Raw genomic sequence first — 20,708 nt, 5'->3', positions numbered from 1 at the left:
AAGTTAGCCCATATCTGACAGTTACTTCTCTGTGCCTCAGTTTCTTCATTTGCCAGATGGGGTTAAGAATGGCCCCTAGCCTGTGGGCTTATTATGTGTAAAGCATTAAAATAGTTCTAGTGTGTGATCACTGAACCTCTTGTTATTCAGGCAGGACTGTGCTCACTGTTTAAGATGGGGAAGCCGTCACAGGGCAGAGCACAGCGCATGGTGCTGATGATCCTGAGGGATAAACAGAGAAAGAAGCTGCATTTATTATATTGTTGCTTAGGAACTTTGATTCTCTGACCTTTAGATCCTCTCTAAAATGTGACTTGTACGAACTCTGGGGTTATTGCAGTGGTCAGTGGATGGGTGGAACCTTGCTTGGCTGCCACCTGCCACCTGCTAGTTGGTCGACATTGGTCACCACATGTCCTGTCACTGACCAAATTTGTGCTTAGCAATTGTTTCAATTGCTTTACAGGCAGATGACCGGCTGGTGTCTACAGATGGGTTTATGTTGAACCTCCTTTGGGTCCTGCAGCAGCTAAGTACAAAAATCAAGTTAGAAACAGTTGACCCCACTTATATATTCCACCCAAGATGTCGGATCAATCTCCCGAATGACGAGACACGAATAAATGCAACGATGGAAGATGTGAATGAGTGGCTGGCTGAACTCTGTGAGTGGCGTTCATTTCATCGCTCTAAAGTAAATTCTGGCAGTACTTGAGAAAAGCAACTTGTAATAGTATTGAAGGTGTGCTGGAGGCACAAGAGGATGCTGAATAGAGCAGCTGGGGGCCTGGTGGCCTGGAGCACTGCAGCTGCCTAAAGGTGCAGTTGGGTGGGAGAAGCAGGCAGGAAGGGCGTAGTCAGCAGCAGCTTGGGGTAGACTTCATGCAGCGCCTGGGAGGGTTTGAGTGTTCCCACAAAGAAAGGGTAAGTGCCTGAAGTGGTGTGACATGATACTTGTGCACTTGGCTCAAGTGTGAACTCTATCCTATAAGTGAGTCCAGCTATGTGCTGATTAAAACCCACTCTGCAGTGGTCCTCAGTGACTCTCTACTCCAGCCTCTACTCACAACATTGATGCTTTGTACCTAGTTCTTCCTAGCAAGAGCAAAACGGCAAACCTGTAGGAAAATGACCATAATTTATTAATATGGCCTAATTATTTCAGATTGAAGTAATATGTTCAGCGTGGAAAATGAAGATGATTTTATAGAGTATATCAGGAAGACACGTCATAAAAGCTTGACCTATGAAAACATTTAATCAGATAAGAGGATAAAGGGCCATTAAGTAAAGCACAAGGAATTTGTTTCTCTCAGAACATCACATAAGTTTCTAGTTTACCTCTCGCCAGGCGTCCTCCTTAAAGTGACATTGTCTTTAAACCCTGCGTGGCAATCCCTGACACTGCCGTGATGCCCTGTGAAGACGGCAACCTGGAAGTCCAACTACTTCCTTAAGATCATCCAACTTTTAGATGATGACACAAAATGTTTCACTGTGAGAGCAGACAAAGTGGGCTCCAAACAGATGCAGCAGATCTGCATGTCCCTGCGAGGGAAGGGCGGGGTGCTGATGGGCAAGAACACCATGATGTGCAAGGCCACCAGGGGCCACCTGGAAAACAGCCCTGCTTTGGAGAAGCTGCTGCCTCATGTCTGGGGAATGTGGGCTTTGTGTTCACCAAGGAGGACCTTGCCAAGATTAGGGACATGCTGCTGGCCAATAAGGTGCCCGCTCCTTCCCATGCTGGTGCCACCACCCCATGTGAAATCACTGTGCCAGCCCAGAACATTGGTTCTTCCAGGCTTTGGGCATCACCACTAAAAATCTCCAGAGGTATGATTAAATTCTGAGCTGTGTGCCACCGATGACACTGGAGACAAAGTGGGAGCCCGCAAGGCCACACTGCTGAACATGCTGAGCGTCTCCCCTTCTCCTTTGGGCTGAGCTTCCAGCAGGTGCTTGACAATGGCAGCATTTATAACCCTGAAGTGCAAGCAGACTGCACTCTCGCCTCCTAGAGGGTGTCTGAAATGTTGTCAGTGTTTGTCTACAGATTGGTTACCTAACTGTTGCCTTGGTGTCGCACTCTATCATCAGTGGGTACAAGAGGGTCCTGGCTTTGTCTGTGGAGACTGACTACACCTTTGCCTGATCTGTCTGCATTTGTGGTTGCTGCCCCTGTGGCTGCAGCCACCACTGCTGCTCCTGCTGCTGCTGCAGCCCCAGCCAAAGCTGAAGCCAAAGAAGAGTCTGAAGAATCAAATGGGGATCTGGGATTTGGCCTGTTTGACTGATCACCTCTCAAAGCAGCCAGTTCAGCCAGCTTAATTTGAGAAACACGGGAATAAAGGCATACTTCTCTTTTAAAAAAAATATTCTTGGAGGCTTGGTACATTTTTAATCCCAGCACTGAGAGGCAGAGACAGACAGATTTCTGTGAGTTCCAGGATAGCTGGAGCTACATAGAGCGACCCTATCTCAAAAAACAACACAAGGGCTGGAGAAATGGCTTATATGTTAAAGGTTAGGCTCACAACCAGAAAACAACACAATAAAAATTCTTGGACTGCAGAGATGGTCAGTAAAGCGCTCCTAGGTAAGCATGAATGCCTGGGCTCAGCTTCTAGCACCCACATAAAAGCTGGCCGTGGCAGTATACATGTCACCCCAACACTGGTGGAAGGAAGGAGACAGCATGATCTGTGTGTCATTAGCTGTCTACAGTTGCCAACTGGTGACATCTATGTTCAGTGAGATACCCAGTCTAAAACGTAAGGTGTAGAAAGATGCAAGTGCCAACCTAACATATGCAAACAAAGCCTTGTTCACACACACATACACACACACACACACACACACACACACACACAGAATGAACTGGTTCTTCAGGATTGGACTGTGTCCTTACGGCTTATAATTGACGTTAGTTGAGGATTCACGTTGGGTTTTGTTTGTTTTTTGTTTTCTTTATTTCTAGATGGAGATGATCAGCCTCCGTTTTCTGAGCCAAAATTCCCGACGGAGTGTTTCTTTCTCACCCTGCATGCTCACCACCTCTCCATTCTGCCTAGTTGTCGTCGCTACATCCGCAGACTGCGAGCCATCCGAGAGCTCAATAGGTAGGTGGCACACTCCCTGGCCTGGCTTGCGGTTACTGCTGCCTCTTATGCACAAGCACTTGCTTGTAGTCAGTAGATGTAGGGTGTAGGGTGTGCACATTGCAGTGTGCCCTGTGCCTCTCATTCGTCCAGTGTTCTTGAGGTGATGACGTGTGGTCCAAAGCTTGATTTCTGAACCTTTGGTGTTCTTCTCTGACTGCGCTTACCAAAAAAACTGTTTCCCCTGGGTGTGAAATAACCAGGACCACTTTCAAGAGTGCCGCCTTCTAGATGTGCCTTCTGCTCTGGACTGTCAAGCCCTGGTTCCCATGCAGTTCCCCTTTTGGCCTGTGGTCTGTCTCTGAGGAACCCAAACGATGGCTTGTAGCCTTGGTTGTCAGTCATCAAATCATTAGCACTGTTGCTGTGTTTCGAAGTCCAAGCATCTCTGGATGTTCAGGTTCTCCAAGCAAACAAGCACCTTGGGGATGTGGAGACAGATATTCGGTGGACAGGCCGTTCAAAGCTACCTCCGTTTGGCCTAGTTTGGCTGTCAGAGAAATTGTCATACTGAATATCCATAGCTATACATTTCTCTGATCATGTACTCAATATTGACTCTGTAGATTCTTTTTTAAAAAAAAATAAAAGATTGATTTATTTATTATGTATACAATGCACTGTTTGCATGTACACCTGCTGGCCAGAAGGGGGCATCAGATCACATTATATATAAATGATTGTAAGCCAACATGTGGTTTCTGGGAACTGAACTCAGGACCTCTGGAAGAGAAGCCAGTGCTCTTAACCACTGAGCCATCTCTCCAGCACCGACTCAGTAGATTCTTTCAGGTTTGCTTTCCACATATTATTGTCTTGTTTGTAGACTATTGTGTTCTTTTTTTATACTTTTATGTTTTAGTTCATTCACTATATACTTTTGAACTAATTTGCTAGATTTATTTTTTAGGATTTATCTAATTTTATTTTATGTATGTGAGTGTCTTAACATGCACCACATGTGTCAGTGCTCATGGAGGTCAGAAGAAGATGTCAGGCCTGGAACTGGAGCGCCACATGACTGTGGCTCCTTTTTGTGCTAACGAATTTACTGAAGTCATTTGCAAGAGCAACAGTGTTCTTAAGCCCTGAGCCACCTCTCCAGCCCTGTGGTTTTTTGTTTTTTCTTTTTTTAATATATATATTTTAATTTTATGTTATGAGTGTCGTACGTGTGTGTGTGTGTGTGTGTGTGTGTGTGTGTGTGTGTGTGTGTGTGTACGCGTGCGCACACACCACGTGCTTGGTACACTCAGAAGCCAGAAGAGGACATTGGATCCTCTTAAACTGGAGTTACAGACACTTGTGAACCACCATGTTGGTGCTAGAAACAGAGCACTGTTCCTCTCCAACAGCCGAAGTGCTCTTAATTGCTGAGCCAGCTCTCGAGCCTCAGCCTGCTGTGATTTCTAACCCAGCATTAAATAGAAGTCTGAGACAGTTAATGAATGCCTAAAATTATGAATGCTATAAAACTTCATTATTTATACTGTTTTCTTATGAATTCATATTTGTAAGATCTGATAAATTAAGTACACTAAGGGGTTAACAACTAATAACAATGGAACAGTTATAATTATACACTAAAACAAAAGTTCTGACATTGGGCTTGGTGGCATGCTTTCTGGTATCTCAGCACCTGTGAGGTAGTTCAAGGTCTCCTTGTTTTCATGAATCAGTCTCTTTCTCCCTCCTCTTCCACCTCCTCCTCCTCCTCCTCCTCCTCCTCCTCCTCTTCTTCTTCTCCTTCTCCTTCTTTTCTCTGTGTAGCCATGGCTGTCCTTGACTCCCTTTGTAGACCAGGAGAACTCACAGAGATCCGCCTGCCTCTGCCTCCCAAGTGCTGGGATTAAAGGCGGGCGCCATCACCACCCAGTCGATCTCTTTTTTGAAAGTCTAGTTTATAGTCTTAGAACTCACTGAATGCAGAGATCTACCTGCCTCTGCCTCTGCCTCTGCCTCTGGTGTGCTGGGAGAATAAAGGCATATGCCAGCAAGTTCTTTTTTCCCCTGTTTTATCTCCCTGTACTGTGCTGATCATGTCTGACCATAAATTTTTGTAGCTATGAAAAGTGATGCCATAGATAGAGGGAAAGCTACTTGTGTGTAGTTGGGGCAACGGAGGGCGAAAGAAGGTGTCTTTCTGTCCTTCAGATCCTGGATACTCGTATGTACTAAGGGAGTTAAATGTCTTCTGTGATATTTGCCCCTGTGTAGCTCTGGCTGGCCCTGCACTTGCTGATTTCATCTGATGTTAAGCCAGTTGTTCAGTCCTGGAAGCAGCTCAGTGTGATTCAGGGTCTCACTGTTCAGGGCTGCCTGTCCTGGAACTCAGAGATCCACCTGCCTCTGCCTCCCTAGTGCTGGGATTGAAGGTCTTCACATCCTAGGCCTAGAATCTGTGACTGTCACCTTACATATGGTAAAGTGATCTAGCAGACACAAACAAGATGATCCTGGATCCTCTGGGGCAGGCCCTTGGCATCACAGGGCTTTGTACAGAGAGAAAGGGATAAGAGTAGAGGATGGACTGCAGTGACAGGCAGAGATCAGAGCAATCTGGAGTCAGGAATTAAAGTTTCTCATAGCCCTGGTGTCAAGAATGAGCAAGGAAGCATGCTCCTCCCTACAGCCTGGGGAAGGCCCTGCCTCTGAGCCCTGGCTTAGTCCTATGTCTGAGTACAGGCAGCACTTGGATTCTTTGTTTAGGATCCTGACCCATAGTATAAAGCCGATGGTGTAGATCTTGGTACCAACTTCAGACATGCTCCTCCTGCATGTGACTTTGTAATCTCCCCAGTGTAGTCCCTGCTCTGACTTACAGTTCTGGAGGTGCTAACGGGTGGTAGGGTAGACAGAGGCATTGTGCTCTACTCTGCAAGGTGATCTCTACCAAAGTCATTACAAGAGCTACCTCTGACAGCAGGCTACCTTAGATTTAAAGGTGCGGGTCCATGGCATTATCACAGTCTCCCAGATTCTCTTTTGAGCCTTTTGAGACCTAGCCTTTGCCCTGGCTTCTAGGTCGGAGGCCCTGGAAGGCTATGAAGTTAGCTTGTGTTGTATGTTGGTTGTGGTGGACTGCTCTGCTTCTTAGGAGCTTGTGACTCACTGCTGTCTTATTTCTTTCCTCATCCAGCTTTGTTAGAGGCAAGCATTTTATCCTTGTGCTGAGGGGCCACTCGGCCTAGGGCTGCCAGCATCCTAAAGCCAAACAGTAACTGGGCCTTCATCACATCCAGGCCAGGTCCTGTGCCTCTTGTTTTATGTGGCATCTGTAACCCTATAAAGTCATTGTATTTGTTTCCTTTGACTTCTCCAGGGCAATTTATAGTAACACAAATGTGTCTGTATGCTCTGCAAGTCAGAAGTCCTAGACTCAGGGTTGCAACCCTTTTGGCTACTCAGTGGAAAGAGTGCTACCTCACTTTTTTCAGCTTCTAGAAGCTTTCTACTTTCTTGGTTCATGATACATTTTCCTCATTTTTAAAGTCAGCAGCAGAGTGTGTCCAGCTGGCCTCATTGTCACTGTCGCTTTACTCCTACCCCCTTTCTCTTAGAAAGACCTTTGTGATAACCCTGGGACAGCCACGTAATCCAGGAAAACCTGACAGCTACCTAGTCCCTTTTGTCATGTGTGGTCACTGATAAACACTGGGAGCAGTAGGAACCTGGGAGCAGTGCTTTCGTTAGCTTACACAGTGGATGGAGTCTATATTAGGAAGGGCAGTCAGGGCAGGAACATGGAGGCAGGAAATAGGAGAAGCTACGGAGCAGCCCTGCTTACTGCTGGGCTCCCCATGGCTTGCTCCGTCTGCTTTCTAATATGTTCCAGGACCACCTGCCCAAGGATAGCACCACCCACAGTCGGCTAGGAGACCCTCACACATCAATCGTCAGTAAAGAAAATGACCCCCAGACTTGCCCACAGACCAATCTGACTAAAATATTTTCTCTTATATTTTTGGTTGTGAGCCTAGCCTTTAATGGCTGAGCCATCTCTCCAGCTCTAAAATATTTTCTCAATTAAAGTTCCCTTTCCCAAGAAAACCCTGGCTCTGTCAAGTTGACCAAAGAAGAAAAAGAAAAACAACAACAGCAAAAACCCTACCCAGCACAGCCATGTATTGAAGGTTTTGTCCAGGATTAGAGTGTGATATCTCTATATATTTATTTTATGTATATGAGTGTTTTGCCTACACGTATGTCTGTGCACCACTGTACCCTTGGAGGTCAGATCCCCTGGACCTGGAGTTACAGATTGTTTTGAGTTGCTGTGTGGGTGCTGGGAACCGAGCCTATGTCCTTTGCCGAAGCATCAGTTGTTCTTGACCACTGAGGCATCTCTCCATTCATGGATGCGTCATCTTTAAAAGAGTCTTATTTTTCTGAGATAAGTAGAAAGGGAAGTGTGGAGTGTTTTGTTTTGTTTGAACTCTTTGGAATATCTGGGAAAGGTGATGTTCTTAGATTTCTCTAACAAGGAAGCTGCTTCAGCCTAGCAGTGGGACCTATGCTACAGCCGCTGCCCCGTGCACTGATGGGAGCTAGTCTGCCTTCAGTGAGAACTGTCTCTGCCTAGGTCTTGAAAAAATACTGATAGCAAAGGAGTCAGGGAAGTCTGATGTTTAGACACTTGACAATCTCTCAAATTTTACACATACTGTAAGAAAGGTGTGGAATCCTGGGAAGTAAGCAAGCGTGTGTATTAGGTAATGTCGACAGTCTCCCCACAATAAGTGTTTGAGCAGTTACCTAGAAGGGAGTGAACGAGCCACAGGGAAGAAAGAGCACTCGGCAGAGGGAGGCCTGCCAAGGAAAGAAGGAAGTGCCACAGGCAAATTGTCCTTTGCTTTGGGAGTTGATGAGGCAAAAAGAGCCTGGAACTTTTTTTTTTTTTAAGATTTATTTATTATGTATACAGTGCTCTGCCTGCCTGTACACCTACACACCAGAAGAGGACACAAGATCTCATTATAGATGGTTGTGAGCCACCACGTGGTTGCTGGGAATTAAACTCAGGACCTTTGGAAGAGCAACCAGTGCTCTTAACCTCTGAGCCATCTCTCTAGTCCCTGAGCTTGGAACTTTTAAAAGGAAGTTCTTTTTAACCTCAGAACAGCAGGGTAACAGCAAGGATGATTATTTCATCAAATCTACAGTACATTTTTACCTGGGGAGTGGGAGGAGCATTGTCTCACCATGTAGCTCTGGCCTGAAACTCACTGTGTAGACTACTGGCCTTGAATCCACAAAGAAGTGCCTTTTCCTGCCTCCCAAGTACTACGAAGAACATTCTTTGAGACACATTAGCTAGTCAGTGGTGGCTCATGCCTTTAATCCCAGCAGAGGCAGGTGGCTCTCTGAGTTCCAGGACAGCCAGGGCCATACAGAGAACCTCCCCCTTCCTCCTGCCCCCCATATACACACAGAAAAAATGCTGCCAATTAAACCAGAGCTTATTGTACTGGGATGGGCTCTGGTTTATAATTTGTTTTGTTTTGAAATAGGATCTTTACCTTGGAACTGATGTGTAGACCAGGCTGCCCTGAACTCAGAGATCCACCTCCCTGGACCTCCCCCATGCTGGGATTAGAGTCATGCAGCACCACGGCTGGTCTATATGCTCTAGTTTTAAAAATACCTAAGTGTGAAGCCAGGTAGTGGTGGTGGCAGCACACACTTTTTTATTGCTTGGGAGGCAGAGGCAGGCTGAAATTTGAGTTTGAGACCAGCCTGGTCTACAGATTGAGTTCCAGGACAGCAAAGGCTACACAGAGAAACTGTCTCAAAGTACATATACATACATACATACATACATACATACATACATACATACATACATACTCACACATACATATGTAAATGATTCAATGAGTAAATAAGTATAAAGTACTTAAGTATGAAAGAATTATGTCAGAGGCTCCGTGATAATTTGGACCTGGGTCTTTTTCTTTCATTTGCTTATTAAGGTGTTTTGTTTTGTTAATTTTAGAACCGTGGAAGACTTGAAAAATAATGAAAGCCAATGGAAAGATTCCCCACTGGCCACCAGACACCGAGAAATGCTGAAGCGCTGTAAAACTCAGCTTAAGGTTTGTACAGTTAATTGGCATAATTTTGAACTGGCTTCATAACAGTAATCTTTGTACCAGAATACGTGTCTTGAGTGAGCAATTGGATGTCCTTGTTTTTTTCTTGTTCTTTTCTCTCAAGATAAAATAGGACAATTTAAAACTTGTTGACTCCTTGCATATTTCTGTATCTAATTATTTAAATCTCAGCAGAGAATATATGTGTATATATATATATGCTTATGTAGCGAATTCTTAACAAGTGTTCTCATCCCCAATGTAACCCCTCCCCCTCCCTGGCCGTGCCACACACACCCCAGTACACGCGGCCACACACTACCGTGGCACTTGAGCCAGCACTGAGGTACTAGAAAATTCTCTTTCACTTGCCCTCTTGTTCTTCAATTCTTACAGAACCTAACAGAGACAGAATTATCCCTACTGGCAAAACTCAGCTAAAAATCTTGTTCACAAAACAGAAGCTCATGTGCACATTTTCTTTGTTTATGTTATGTTATGTTATGTTTATGTTCAACAGGATGCAGAATAAAGAGATTTATAGCCCCCTTTATATTTTGCATAGTTGCATTTCAAGGGGTCTGTAAGACTCTGTTCGAATCTGCTTATCACAACGTGGCATCTGTGTGTGTCATTCTCAGGGCCATCTTCTGAGGTCTTGCAGCCTAGCGGGCTGACATTTTTCTTAAGGGTAGCAATAAGTAGTGGTGCGGAGATTCAGATAGAATTTGTCTGGCTTTTTTCCACTAACTGTCCTGACACCCAGAGGGCCTGCACTCATCCCTGTTCTCCATCCGAGTCACTGAGTAATGGGATCAGTGACTAAGCTCAAGCACTAACTGTGTGCTGTCCTTTGTGCTCAGTTGTTTGCATGGCATGCCTCCCTTCCTGTTGGATTTTTTTTTTTTCAGGAAAAAGAAAGACCCTAACACAACACCCAGTGTCCTGTAGCTAGAGAGAGGAAGTTCTAGAGACTCTAGCAGCTAGGTTCCTTATCTCCTGGCCCCTCTCCTTGCCTAGTCATGCCGAGGGGCCTTGGCTCCAGACTAATGTGTGGGTGGGGGCACACCTACTTCCACAGAAACTGGTACGGTGCAAGGCCTGTGCTGACGCTGGCTTACTTGACGAGAGCTTCCTGAGAAGATGTCTGAGTTTTTATGGCCTTCTCATTCAGCTGCTGCTGCGCATCCTGGACCCTGCGTATCCCGAGTGAGTGTGCTTTCTCCTCTGCCGAGTCTCCACTGTGCTCGCTGTGTTGTCTAATTGTTCTTCAGTCATGACTAGACCCTTACCCTCGCGAGGATTTGTGTTTCCGTTGCCAGGTTGTATTTACATAGACTATGAAGCTATATTAATATTTAGTGGCTGTCATTTTTAACTCCACTATAACATTGGAAGCATCATGCTGGAGATAACAGGCTTCTGAGCCTCCTGAGCACAGATTCCAGGAGAGCAAGGACTGACAGTCACTGCTGCCTAAGTTGGGACTGGCTTATGTTTGTTTAGAAAGACTTGCCTGGGTCACAGGTATATGTGAGTTTGGCCTGTGCCCACTAAAAGTCTGGCAACCCTTGTGTAAAATATATGCATGGCTTTGTAGGCTCAGTTTGAGTTGCTGAAAATGACCAAATATGACCTTTGGATTCCCCTCCTTCCCCGCCCCCCCCCCCCCCTTAGCACACACAGCATGCCCAAGTCTCTCTCATCCTTTGTAAACTTCTAAAGGTCACCGTTGTACATTTTACACAGTTGTGTCATACAGTAAGGTCTGCTCTTTCCAAAATGAGGTATTTAGATAACATTCCTTGTAATCAATGTGCCATGACATCATTTTTTAAGTTGTACTTTTTTCTCTTGTACAGCGTAACACTGCCTTTAAATTCAGATGTCCCCAAGGTATTTGCAGCATTGCCTGAGTTTTATGTAGAAGATATTGCTGAATTTTTATTTTTTATTGTACAGTAAGTACTTTCCATATTCTATGTTCTGGTGTTATTTTTGCTTGTATACTGAATGATGCAATGAGTTGGGTTGTGAACCTTCAATAAGTCTAAGATTACCTAACTTTCTCTACTCCAGTGATGCTCAGAAATTAGAGAAACAAACCCTTTTCAGCAACAGCCAATTCCAACACCATCTCCAGGACAGAGGCAGGATGAGCGATGGGTGTGAGGCCCTCTGGGAAATCTGAGTTGAGTGCTTGATAATTAAATGTGGTCCTGAGAAATGCCCCAGTGAACAGCCAAACCAAAATGTCCACATCAGTTTTGAACCAAAGCTTTGTCCACTTTAAAACTGGAGAAAGTGTGGAAAGAAATGGTCTCGTCTTTTTTTGTTTGTTTTTATTTTTCAAGACAGGGCTTCTCTGTGTAGCCTTGGCTGTCCTGGACTCACTTTGTATACCAGGCTGGCCTCAAACTCACAGTGGTCCACCTGCCTCTGCCTCCTGAGTGCTGGGATTAAAGGCGTGTGCCACCACGCCGGGCTTCCTGGATTCTTTTTGTAGACCAGGCTGGCCTTGAACTCACAGAGATCTGCCTGCCCCTGCGTCCATGAATGCTGGGGTACAGGCATGTGCCATAAGCCCAGCTCTGAAATGGTTTCATTTTACCTAATATTTGGGAGAAGTTAGGTTTTTTGTTGTTGTTGTTGTTTTTGTTTTTGTTTTGTTTTGTTTTGTTTTTTGGATATATGTTTTTGTTTTTCTAAAATACTCATTTCAGTGGCAGGACCTCTCCAGCACCTGTCTAGATGAAAAAGGCCCTGGTACCCCAATACCATCAAAAGGAAAAGCAAAACCAAAGCCCTTCACTTTTCATTTTGGAACCATGACGAGTGATTCCTCATCACTATAACGTAATGTGAACACAACTGGGTGACAGAGGGATGTGTGTGAAGTCAGATTTCAAACACAGAAGCACATAGACTCATGGGCCCCTAAGTGCAAACCGCAAACATTTTCCAGCAACAATAAAAATCCAGAATTAAACAAAGCAAGTTGTATTACTGCTGAGCTTGGCAATGCACACCTGTAATTCCAGCACCTGGAAGCTCAGGCAGGAGGCTTGTGGGTTCTAGGCCAGCCTGATCTACATAGTGAGCACCTCCCTCAAATAACAAAAGAACAGAAAAGCTGTCCCCCGACAGGCCCGGTCAATAGTGGTACATGGAGTTTTGAGTGGCAAGAGATTTTTTTCCTCAACTTTTTATTGACTCTTTGTGAATTTCACATCATGCACCCAATCCCACTCATCTCGCAGTCCCCTTGCATCCTCCCTCCACCCAGAAACTTTCCCCCAAAAGAAGATAGAAAATGGGCTGGAGAGATGGCTCAGAAGATAAGAGCACTATCTGTTCTTCCAGAGGTCCTGAGTTCAATTCCCAGCCACCACAGTCATCTATAATGAGATCTGATGTCCTCTTCTGACCTATAGGCATATATGCATAGACAATACTGCATTAATAATAAATAAATATTTTTAAAAGATACTGTACTAAAAAAAATAGAAAACAAAAATAAGTAAACAAACAAGATAAAGCATTAAAAAAAAATCTTGTTGAAGATGTGTGTTCATTGCAATGAGTCATTGGTCTGGTTTCAAGGCCTCTGCCTTCTCCTACATCATCAGTACTGGATCCTCTCAAATATCCTGTTGTGCCCTATGTCATGGAGATGCTGCAGTTTTGGATCTGCGGGATTGGCCCTTTCACATCTCCAGCATAGATGAGGTAGATGGTCAGCCCACCATCTCTCCTGCACCCCTGCCACCAGGGCCAGCTCTGCTGTGCTAGTCCACTGAGGTACAGAGTCCAGTCTCCAGAGTACTGTCGTAATGACAGGAAATGTAAAGGGTGACTAAAGGTCATCGACTAATTGCTGAGCAAATCCAGCATTAGAATTTCAGTAGTCACATTTTGAAATTTATTCCAAGTGCAATATTATAGAGACACATATGTAAGATTTTTTATTTCTTCTAGCTGGGCATGGTAGCACATGCCTTTAAGGAGGCAGAGACAGGCAGATCTCTGTGAGTTCAAAGCCAGCTTGATCTACAAAGAGAGTTAGTTCTAGGACAGCCAAGGCTATACAGAGAAACCTTGTCTTGAAAAAAACAAAAACAAAACAGAACTTAAAACAAATTTTCCTTTTTAAAAAAATTGGCAAGAGTTGGAGACAGAACTACTCTGTGCAGCCTGGGCTGTCTTGGAACTTGCTCTGTAGACCAGGCTGTCCTCAACCTCAGAGATTCCCTGGGCCTCTGCCTCCCTAGTGCTGGGATTACAGGTGTTTGCCACTACAACCTGGCTAAAATTTAATTATGTGTGCATATGGGGAGCTTGCATTCTACCAAGGGCCTGTGGAGGTCAGAAGACAATCTAGGGGAAGTGGTGTTCTCCTACTGCCGCGTGGGTCCTAGAGACGGAACTCAGGCTGCCCATCACCTGTTTAAGTATCTCGCTGGCCCTAAAAGTTTCAGATTAACCAGTAGCTCCACCAAACCTTCGTAAAGCTAGGCATAGTCAAACTCTCCCGTATTCCCAGTATTTGGGAGATGGAAGCAAAAGATGGCAAGCTTAATACTAGCCTGAGCTATATATGGAATTTGAAGCCAGTTGGAACTATCTGAGACCCAGTCTTTTTAAATAAATAATAAAACCCCCACTTTTGGCTAGTGAAGATGTGTTTGTGAAGGTTCATGGATTCTGCAGACTTTATAAAACATGGTAGGTTACATAGCATACTACAGCCAAGTATGCACGCACGTTTGGCTTTAAATCTGTGTGGTTGCAGTATGCACACCACTTTGAACCATCCAGAGGGACCCCAGTGCCTCTCCTCTTGTGATGTGCTCTGTCTCCTTCCCTGTCTCGCGAACTCTCCCGTGGTTCCCCGGGGCTCACCATGTGTCCTTCTTGCCTGTGTCCAGATACTCTCCTCAGGTGCTGTACGAGCCCTGTACTCAGGACATTGTGATGTTTCTCGTTGTGATGCTGTGTAACCAGAACTACATCCGGAACCCTTACCTAGTGGCCAAGCTGGTGGAGGTCATGTTCATGACCAACCCCTCTGTTCAGCCGAGAACGCAGAAGTTTTTTGAGATGATTGAGAACCATCCTCTCTCTACCAAATTGCTGGTACCTTCCCTTATGAAGTTCTATACAGGTAGGTTCCGGATTGAGCCTTGTGGCATATGGAAGTAAGACTGAGACAAGGTTGTTTCAGAGTGAACTTAAATCTAAATCTGTGACCTAAAATCCATAAATAGATAAATAACTAATCCTGCCATCTAGGCTCCAGCATCCGCTTATGGAAATCACTTACTAGCTCCAGCTCAGCATGAGCTGCTGCATGCTTATTTCCTGAGCATCTGAGAACTCACTCTGGCTTCCGATGAGTTAGCAGACTGCTTGTGGGTCGCCCAAGCTGGTGTTTTCATCTGAGTAAAACTACGTGGTTCATTTGCCCTTGAATTTGCAGCATTTGGTATATAGAGTTTTAAAGAGTGTTAAATAGGGAGTTTGTTATAAATGTTCAAGGTCATCCTTGAGTTCCACAGCAAGTTTGAGGCCAGCTTTAAGCTACTCAAATCAGACAACAAAACAGCGCTGGGGAGGCAGAAGCAGGTAGATCTCTGTAAGTTCGAGGCCAGCCTGGTGTATAGAGCAAGATCCAGGACTGCACAGTGAAACTGTCTTGAAAAACAAAACAAAACAAAAAGAGATTTATTGGCTCTCACCCAAACCAGTGAAATGGCTGTTCTGGGTCGTGGGAATCTCCCCTCATGAGCTATCATACTTACCAAGCTCCTGGTATCTGCTGGGTGCTGTGCTCTGTGCTCAGTTACACTCGGAAATGAATGTGCTTCACATAGGAGGTGGTGCTCCACATTGACCTGTCTCCTAGCAAAGGTGCGAGGCTGCTAATAGAAGGTCCCGGTTTGTGTGCTCCTCGGTATGTGCCCACTCCGGCCACTCAGTAGGCTTCACTGTGCTCTACAGAAAGTACAGCCCCTTGCTGGTGACAGGGGCAGCCTGTTTGAGGATTCCCAGTGTTCCTGGACAGTAGTTGTCCTCTGTCTGTCTGACTCAGGGCAAGCCATTTCTCCCAGTTTCTAAGGAGGTCTCAGAGTCTGCCCCTTTGTTACATCTGGTAAGTTTCTTCCTCTGCCTGCTCTGTTCTCTTAGGTCTATAAAGTAGGCACTGCTGTCTTGGATGCTTTGTTAACACCCTTTCTATGGAGACAGTCCAGTGCACTGATGCACGTTTTGGGGGTGCGAGTCCTTTGGTCTTATAGCCATGGTCTGAATGAGGTCAGGATATTTAGATACAAATGATGCCTTATATGTATTCAGGACAGGGAACTGTATAGTACATTGCACATTGAAAGATGGAGGCCATGGGGCTGGAGAGATGGCTCAGAGGTTAAGAGTGTTGCCTGCTCTTCCAAAGGTCCTGAGTTCAATTCCCAGCAACCACATGGTGGCTCACAACCATCTACAATGAAATCTGGTGCCCAATTCTGGCCTGCAGGTGTTACATGCAGGCAGAACACTGTATACTAAATAAATAAATATTAAAAGAAAGAAAGATGGAGGCCACCCCGCTCAACATAAGGAGTTCAAGGCCAGTCAGGAATACATAGTGAGACCCCCCCCCCCCCCAGTCTCAAAAAGAAGAAAAAAAAATGTATAGAAAATGCCAATCGCCACATTCCACACAAGTATTAATACTAAAAATAAATTTTTGTTAATATAAGTAGTATTCAGTTGATGGTCTGAGCCTGTTACTATAGCTTCATGATAAGTGGGAGGGGGTAAGGGGGGAGGGGAGAGAGAGGGACAGAGAGAGGGACAGAGAGAGACAGAGAGAGAACACAGGCATGCTAACACACTTGAAAAGCATATGGGCAGGTGTCATTTGCTCTTTTCCTTTGTCATGGAGCAGCATGCCCTCTGGCCTGAGCCCCTCCATAGTCACGGACAGATGATATCTTTCCTAATAATAGTTGCCACTTATGGTCACTGTTCACTTGATCCACATAGCTGTCTCGAAGGTAGGTCCTATAAATACTTAGAGTTTACACATGAAGAAACTTGAGCTTAGACAGGTCAAGGAGCTTGCTAAAGGTTAACGGCTAGTGCACGGCAAATGCCCAGCAGCTGGACTCCAGCACAAGTGTGCTTGCTGCACTGCTGGTCTTCCATGGTTACCACAGCAACACTTCTCCCACAGGTCTGCCCCTAGATTGCAGGAGCTAGCTCTTCTCAGGCCACATAACATAGGAAGTAATCACACACGGTCTTGTTTCAAGCCAGGCAGAGGTGCCACACACCTTTAGTCCCAGCATTTGGGTGGCAGAGGTCAGCATTGTCTGCAGCCTGAGGCTTGTGAGGTTAGCACAAATCAATTCAAGGGGATTGGAACCTGGCAGGTATGATTTTGAAGGAACTTTCAGAGCAAATAAAACAGAAGTATTGAGAGATGGGGAGGGGAGTACTGGAGGGCAGTGAGCTAACAGTAGCGGCTCAGCTTGAGTGTGTTTGGGATGCTGCCCAGAATGGAGCAGCCTTAGATGTCAGTGTCACTGTGCTGGCTCCCGTTTTCTGTCTTTTGCAAGCTTTGCTTGAGTCACTGCTAACACCTTTGCTCACATGTTTACATAATAAAATGTTACTTAGTTCATCCAAAGAGTCGGCTAATGAGTATACATAAATACTCTCAGATCTTAGCATGCTAGGGCTTTCATTTTTGTTTATTTGTTGTTGTTGTTTGGTTGGTTGGTTGGTTTTTTTGAGACAGGGTTTCTCTGTGTAACAGTCCTAGCTGTCCTGAAACCGGCTTTGTAGACCAGGCGCTGCCTGAACTCAAAGAGATCCTCCTGCCTCTGCCTCCTGATGCTAGAATTAAATTAGGCCTGCCAGTACTATAAAAGTTAAATAAATGAAGTATTTTGTTGGTAATGCTTGGAAATCAGTCTTGAGTAGATCTGATAGTCCAGCAGAAAGCTTACTCTGAATTGTTGAGACGAGGCTTGGCACGGTTTAGACATGGTCTCTCCTACCCAGGCTGGCCTCTAGATTGCTGTGTAGCAGAGCCTGGCCTTGAGCTCCTGATCTTCCTGCCTCTCAGTGCCGCCATCACATCATGAGCTACCACACCTGCTACCAAATTGTCTTCCCCAGAGATTGTCACTGTCTTACCAGGTGTGCAGTGTGCCTGTTCTCCTGACCTTGCCTCCATCTAGTCTTCATCTTTTTTGGGGGGAAGGGGGCCGGGGTCCAAGACAGGGTTTCTCTGTGTAGCCTTGACTGTCCTAGACTTACTTTGTAGACCAGGCTGTCCTCAAACTCACAGCAATCCACCTGCCTCTGCCTCCCAAGTGCAGAGATTAAAGGCGTGTGCCACCATGCCAGGCTACTATTGCAGACTTGTTTATTTTTTAAAGATTTATTATTTGTTCAGGATTCTGTCTGCATGTGTGCCTGCACACCAGAAGAGGGCACCAGATCTCATTATAGATGGGTGTGAGCTGCCATGTGGTTGCTAGGAATTGAACTCAGGACCTTTGGAAGAACAGACAGTGCTCTTAACCTGAGCCATCTCTCCAGCCCACCCACCTCACCCCCAATACAGACTTTTATCATGAAACTTCAGCCTTTAAAATCAGGTTATGAGGGAGATGTTCACTTTAATTGCTGCACTCTGGGAGGCAGAGACAAGTGACTCTCTGTCAAGGGCTATATAGTGACATCCAATCTTGGGGAAAAAAAAATTTTCATAATTGCCTTCCATATGAGATATGGGTAGCATTTTACCAGCTCTCTCTTAGCCGATCACTGTCATAGTGGTAACTGCACTCGGATGGTCAGAAAGGCCCTGTCTGACTCCTTGTTTTTCTTCCTTAGATGTTGAGCATACTGGAGCCACCAGCGAGTTCTATGACAAGTTCACAATTCGCTATCACATTAGCACTATTTTTAAAAGCCTTTGGCAAAACATAGCTCACCATGGCACCTTCATGGAGGAGTTCAAGTGAGTACTGGGGCCTTGATTGCACAGCTAGCTCTCTGGCAAATCACAGGTAGGAGGCTGCTGAGGGCTTTCCCAGCAGATTCCTGTGAATGTTTTCTTGGTTTCAGCCTCCTGCAAGAAGCCACAAGGTACTGCTTAGTGTGGCCATCTATGTAACTGACTGCTCACTCTATGAAGTGATGTTTTTGTTTTCTCTGAATTATATGCTGTTAAATGAAATTATCTGATTGACTCAGAGATATTAAGAAAACATGAGATTTAGAAGCACTTAGGTTAAGGTTGCCACTTACCACTCTTTTGTTATGCATGTATGTTCCAAGCCACATTAATAAGTCTCCATATTGCCACCTTGAAATTGCAGGGCCTGCAAAGCCTGGTGAGTAGTAGTTCCTCTAAATTATTTGCAAGTACTTAAAAGAAGAAAGATGAGTTTAAACATTGAACCCTTGAAGAAGTTTTGTCCCATCCCATGTCAGACTTAGGTCAAGTCTGTCTGTCCTGTGTTCACTGAATTTCTAGTCAGTATTGCCAGCAGCTTGACCTGTTACCGGATGGCTTCTTCAGATAAATGAAGCTGCCGTCCCTTAGGTTCCAGACAGGCCCCCAGCATGAGCTGTGTCTGTCCACAGTACTTTTGGGAATGAATGTCCTGGTGTCCCCACGTTCCTGAGACCAAGGCCTTGTTCACAGGACCCTCTCATCCCAGCGTGGGCTTTGTACCCCTAAGTACACGTGGTGGGTCTTCAGAGGCCCTTCTCTTTTTGCCACAAGCCTGTCAGTTTCAGAATTTAATAGTTCACCTGTAAGTCCTTTAATACAGCGCAGGGTCTCCTCGGACACGAGCTTTGGGTCTGTGGGATGAGTTCCTATCTTCCTTCATTACAGGACCAATTTTTCTTGAGTGTATCTTTGTGATAAGGTAATCTCTTGTGTGCTGTGTTTGGGTAATTCTTGGTGCTGATCCCTTTCCAGCCTGAAGTGTTTCCTCTACTTAGAAGCCCTGAGTGGGCTAGCCACTGCTGTGCTGTGAACCTCTCCAGTGGAGGCATTTCTGGATTTGTAACCATGTAAATTGTTGCCAAATATATACTGCTAAGGAAATCAGCTCAGAAAATTCTGGAATATTTAGTGACCATACAGGGTTGGTCCAGCCATTAGAATGAGCTTCTCGCCGTGAATAGAAGAGAAGAGCACGGCTGGGGAGTGGTGGCTCCTGTTCTCCTGGCCCTGTGATGCTGAGGCAGGAAAGTAGTGAGACATCAGCTTAGGCTACGAAGACCTTGCTCAAAACAAACCAATTCAAAAGAATAACAAGATCTAAGGAGAGGGTTGATTAATGTCTGTCATTTGTGCCGAGATTTGCAGTCTCACAGGTAGTCTGGTGGTAGGCTCACATTCTCCGTGACCAGCCATATGTTTACCAGACCCTGTCTGCTGCCCTTTCAGTTCTGGAAAGCAGTTCGTTCGCTATATCAATATGCTGATAAATGACACGACCTTTTTACTGGACGAAAGCCTGGAGTCGCTGAAGCGGATCCACGAAGTGCAGGAGGAGATGAAGAACAAGGAGCAGTGGGAGCAGCTGCCTCGGGTGAGGGCGGCTGGGGGGGTGAGGGCGGCCTGGGGGTGAGGGCGGCCTGGGGAGTTGGGGGCGGCCTGGGGGTGAGGGCGGCCTGGCACCACAGCTTTATAGACACTGCCTAGGGCCTGGCTCGCGGCTGCCCTGCAGCTCGCACCTACTGCTGGGCCTTTTCTACCTTAGGCTTCTGTAAAGTAACATTTCAGTTTGGAAACAGGAGACAACTTCTGAAAGGTTTTTATCCTTTTTATCCTAAGCTGAGAATTGGAGCAGAGGGTTGGCTCAGTGGTAGAGTGCTTGCATAGCATGCCTAAGGTCCTCAGTGGGCCCCAAGCCCCTGGGAGAAACAGTTTACACTCTGTGTCCTTACTATACTAGGCTGGCTGTCAGGCCTCCCCAGATTCTCACTGTCCAAAGCAGTCTGGGGTTGAGAACTGGAGAGATGACTCATCACTTAGGGCACTTAACTGCTCTTCCACAAGATCCGGGTTCAGTTCCCAGCACCCACATCAGGCAGCTCACACTGCCTGTCAGTTCAGATGGTCTGTTGCCTCCTGGCCTCATGGGACTCCTGCACATGTGTAATGCACACATGTAATGCACAAGAGTTCACACAAGCACACAAACATATAAATAAAAGCAAAGTTTATACATATGTGGAGGTGAGCCTCAGTAGTGGAGCATGAGCTTACCATGTGAGGAGGCTCTGGAGTCTAAAATGGTCACCAAAATGTCTTTAAAATAATACCTTGACTTAAAGAAATGAGAAACCTTTCAAATGCATCTTGGGCACTTCCTCTGCCTTGAAATTTAAAGAGCTGTTTAGAGGAATGTTTAATTAT

At 45.5% G+C, this 20,708-nt stretch overlaps 1 protein-coding gene and 1 pseudogene across 2 annotated transcripts in view; both read left to right on the top strand.

Moving 5' to 3' along the window:
* UBE4B (ubiquitination factor E4B) overlaps positions 1-20,708 on the top strand; it is a 100,921-nt gene that overhangs the window by 66,283 nt on the left and 13,930 nt on the right. Inside the window, 8 exon segments of the mRNA XM_084786706.1 lie at positions 467-665; positions 2,981-3,122; positions 9,157-9,256; positions 10,335-10,462; positions 11,116-11,214; positions 14,182-14,417; positions 18,161-18,287; positions 19,734-19,878. Coding sequence (XP_084642832.1) covers positions 467-665; positions 2,981-3,122; positions 9,157-9,256; positions 10,335-10,462; positions 11,116-11,214; positions 14,182-14,417; positions 18,161-18,287; positions 19,734-19,878 — 1,176 coding nt within the window.
* On the top strand, positions 680-2,960 carry LOC311600253 (large ribosomal subunit protein uL10-like; annotated as a pseudogene). Its single transcript has one exon. The product of its transcript is annotated as a large ribosomal subunit protein uL10-like (transcript).

Source organism: Acomys minous, assembly GCF_964271855.1.
Source record: "Acomys minous genome assembly, chromosome: 6".
NCBI lineage: Eukaryota > Metazoa > Chordata > Mammalia > Rodentia > Muridae > Acomys > Acomys minous.
Note: the sequence above shows the minus strand (reverse complement) of the source record. Positions and strands in the feature narration are given on the sequence as shown.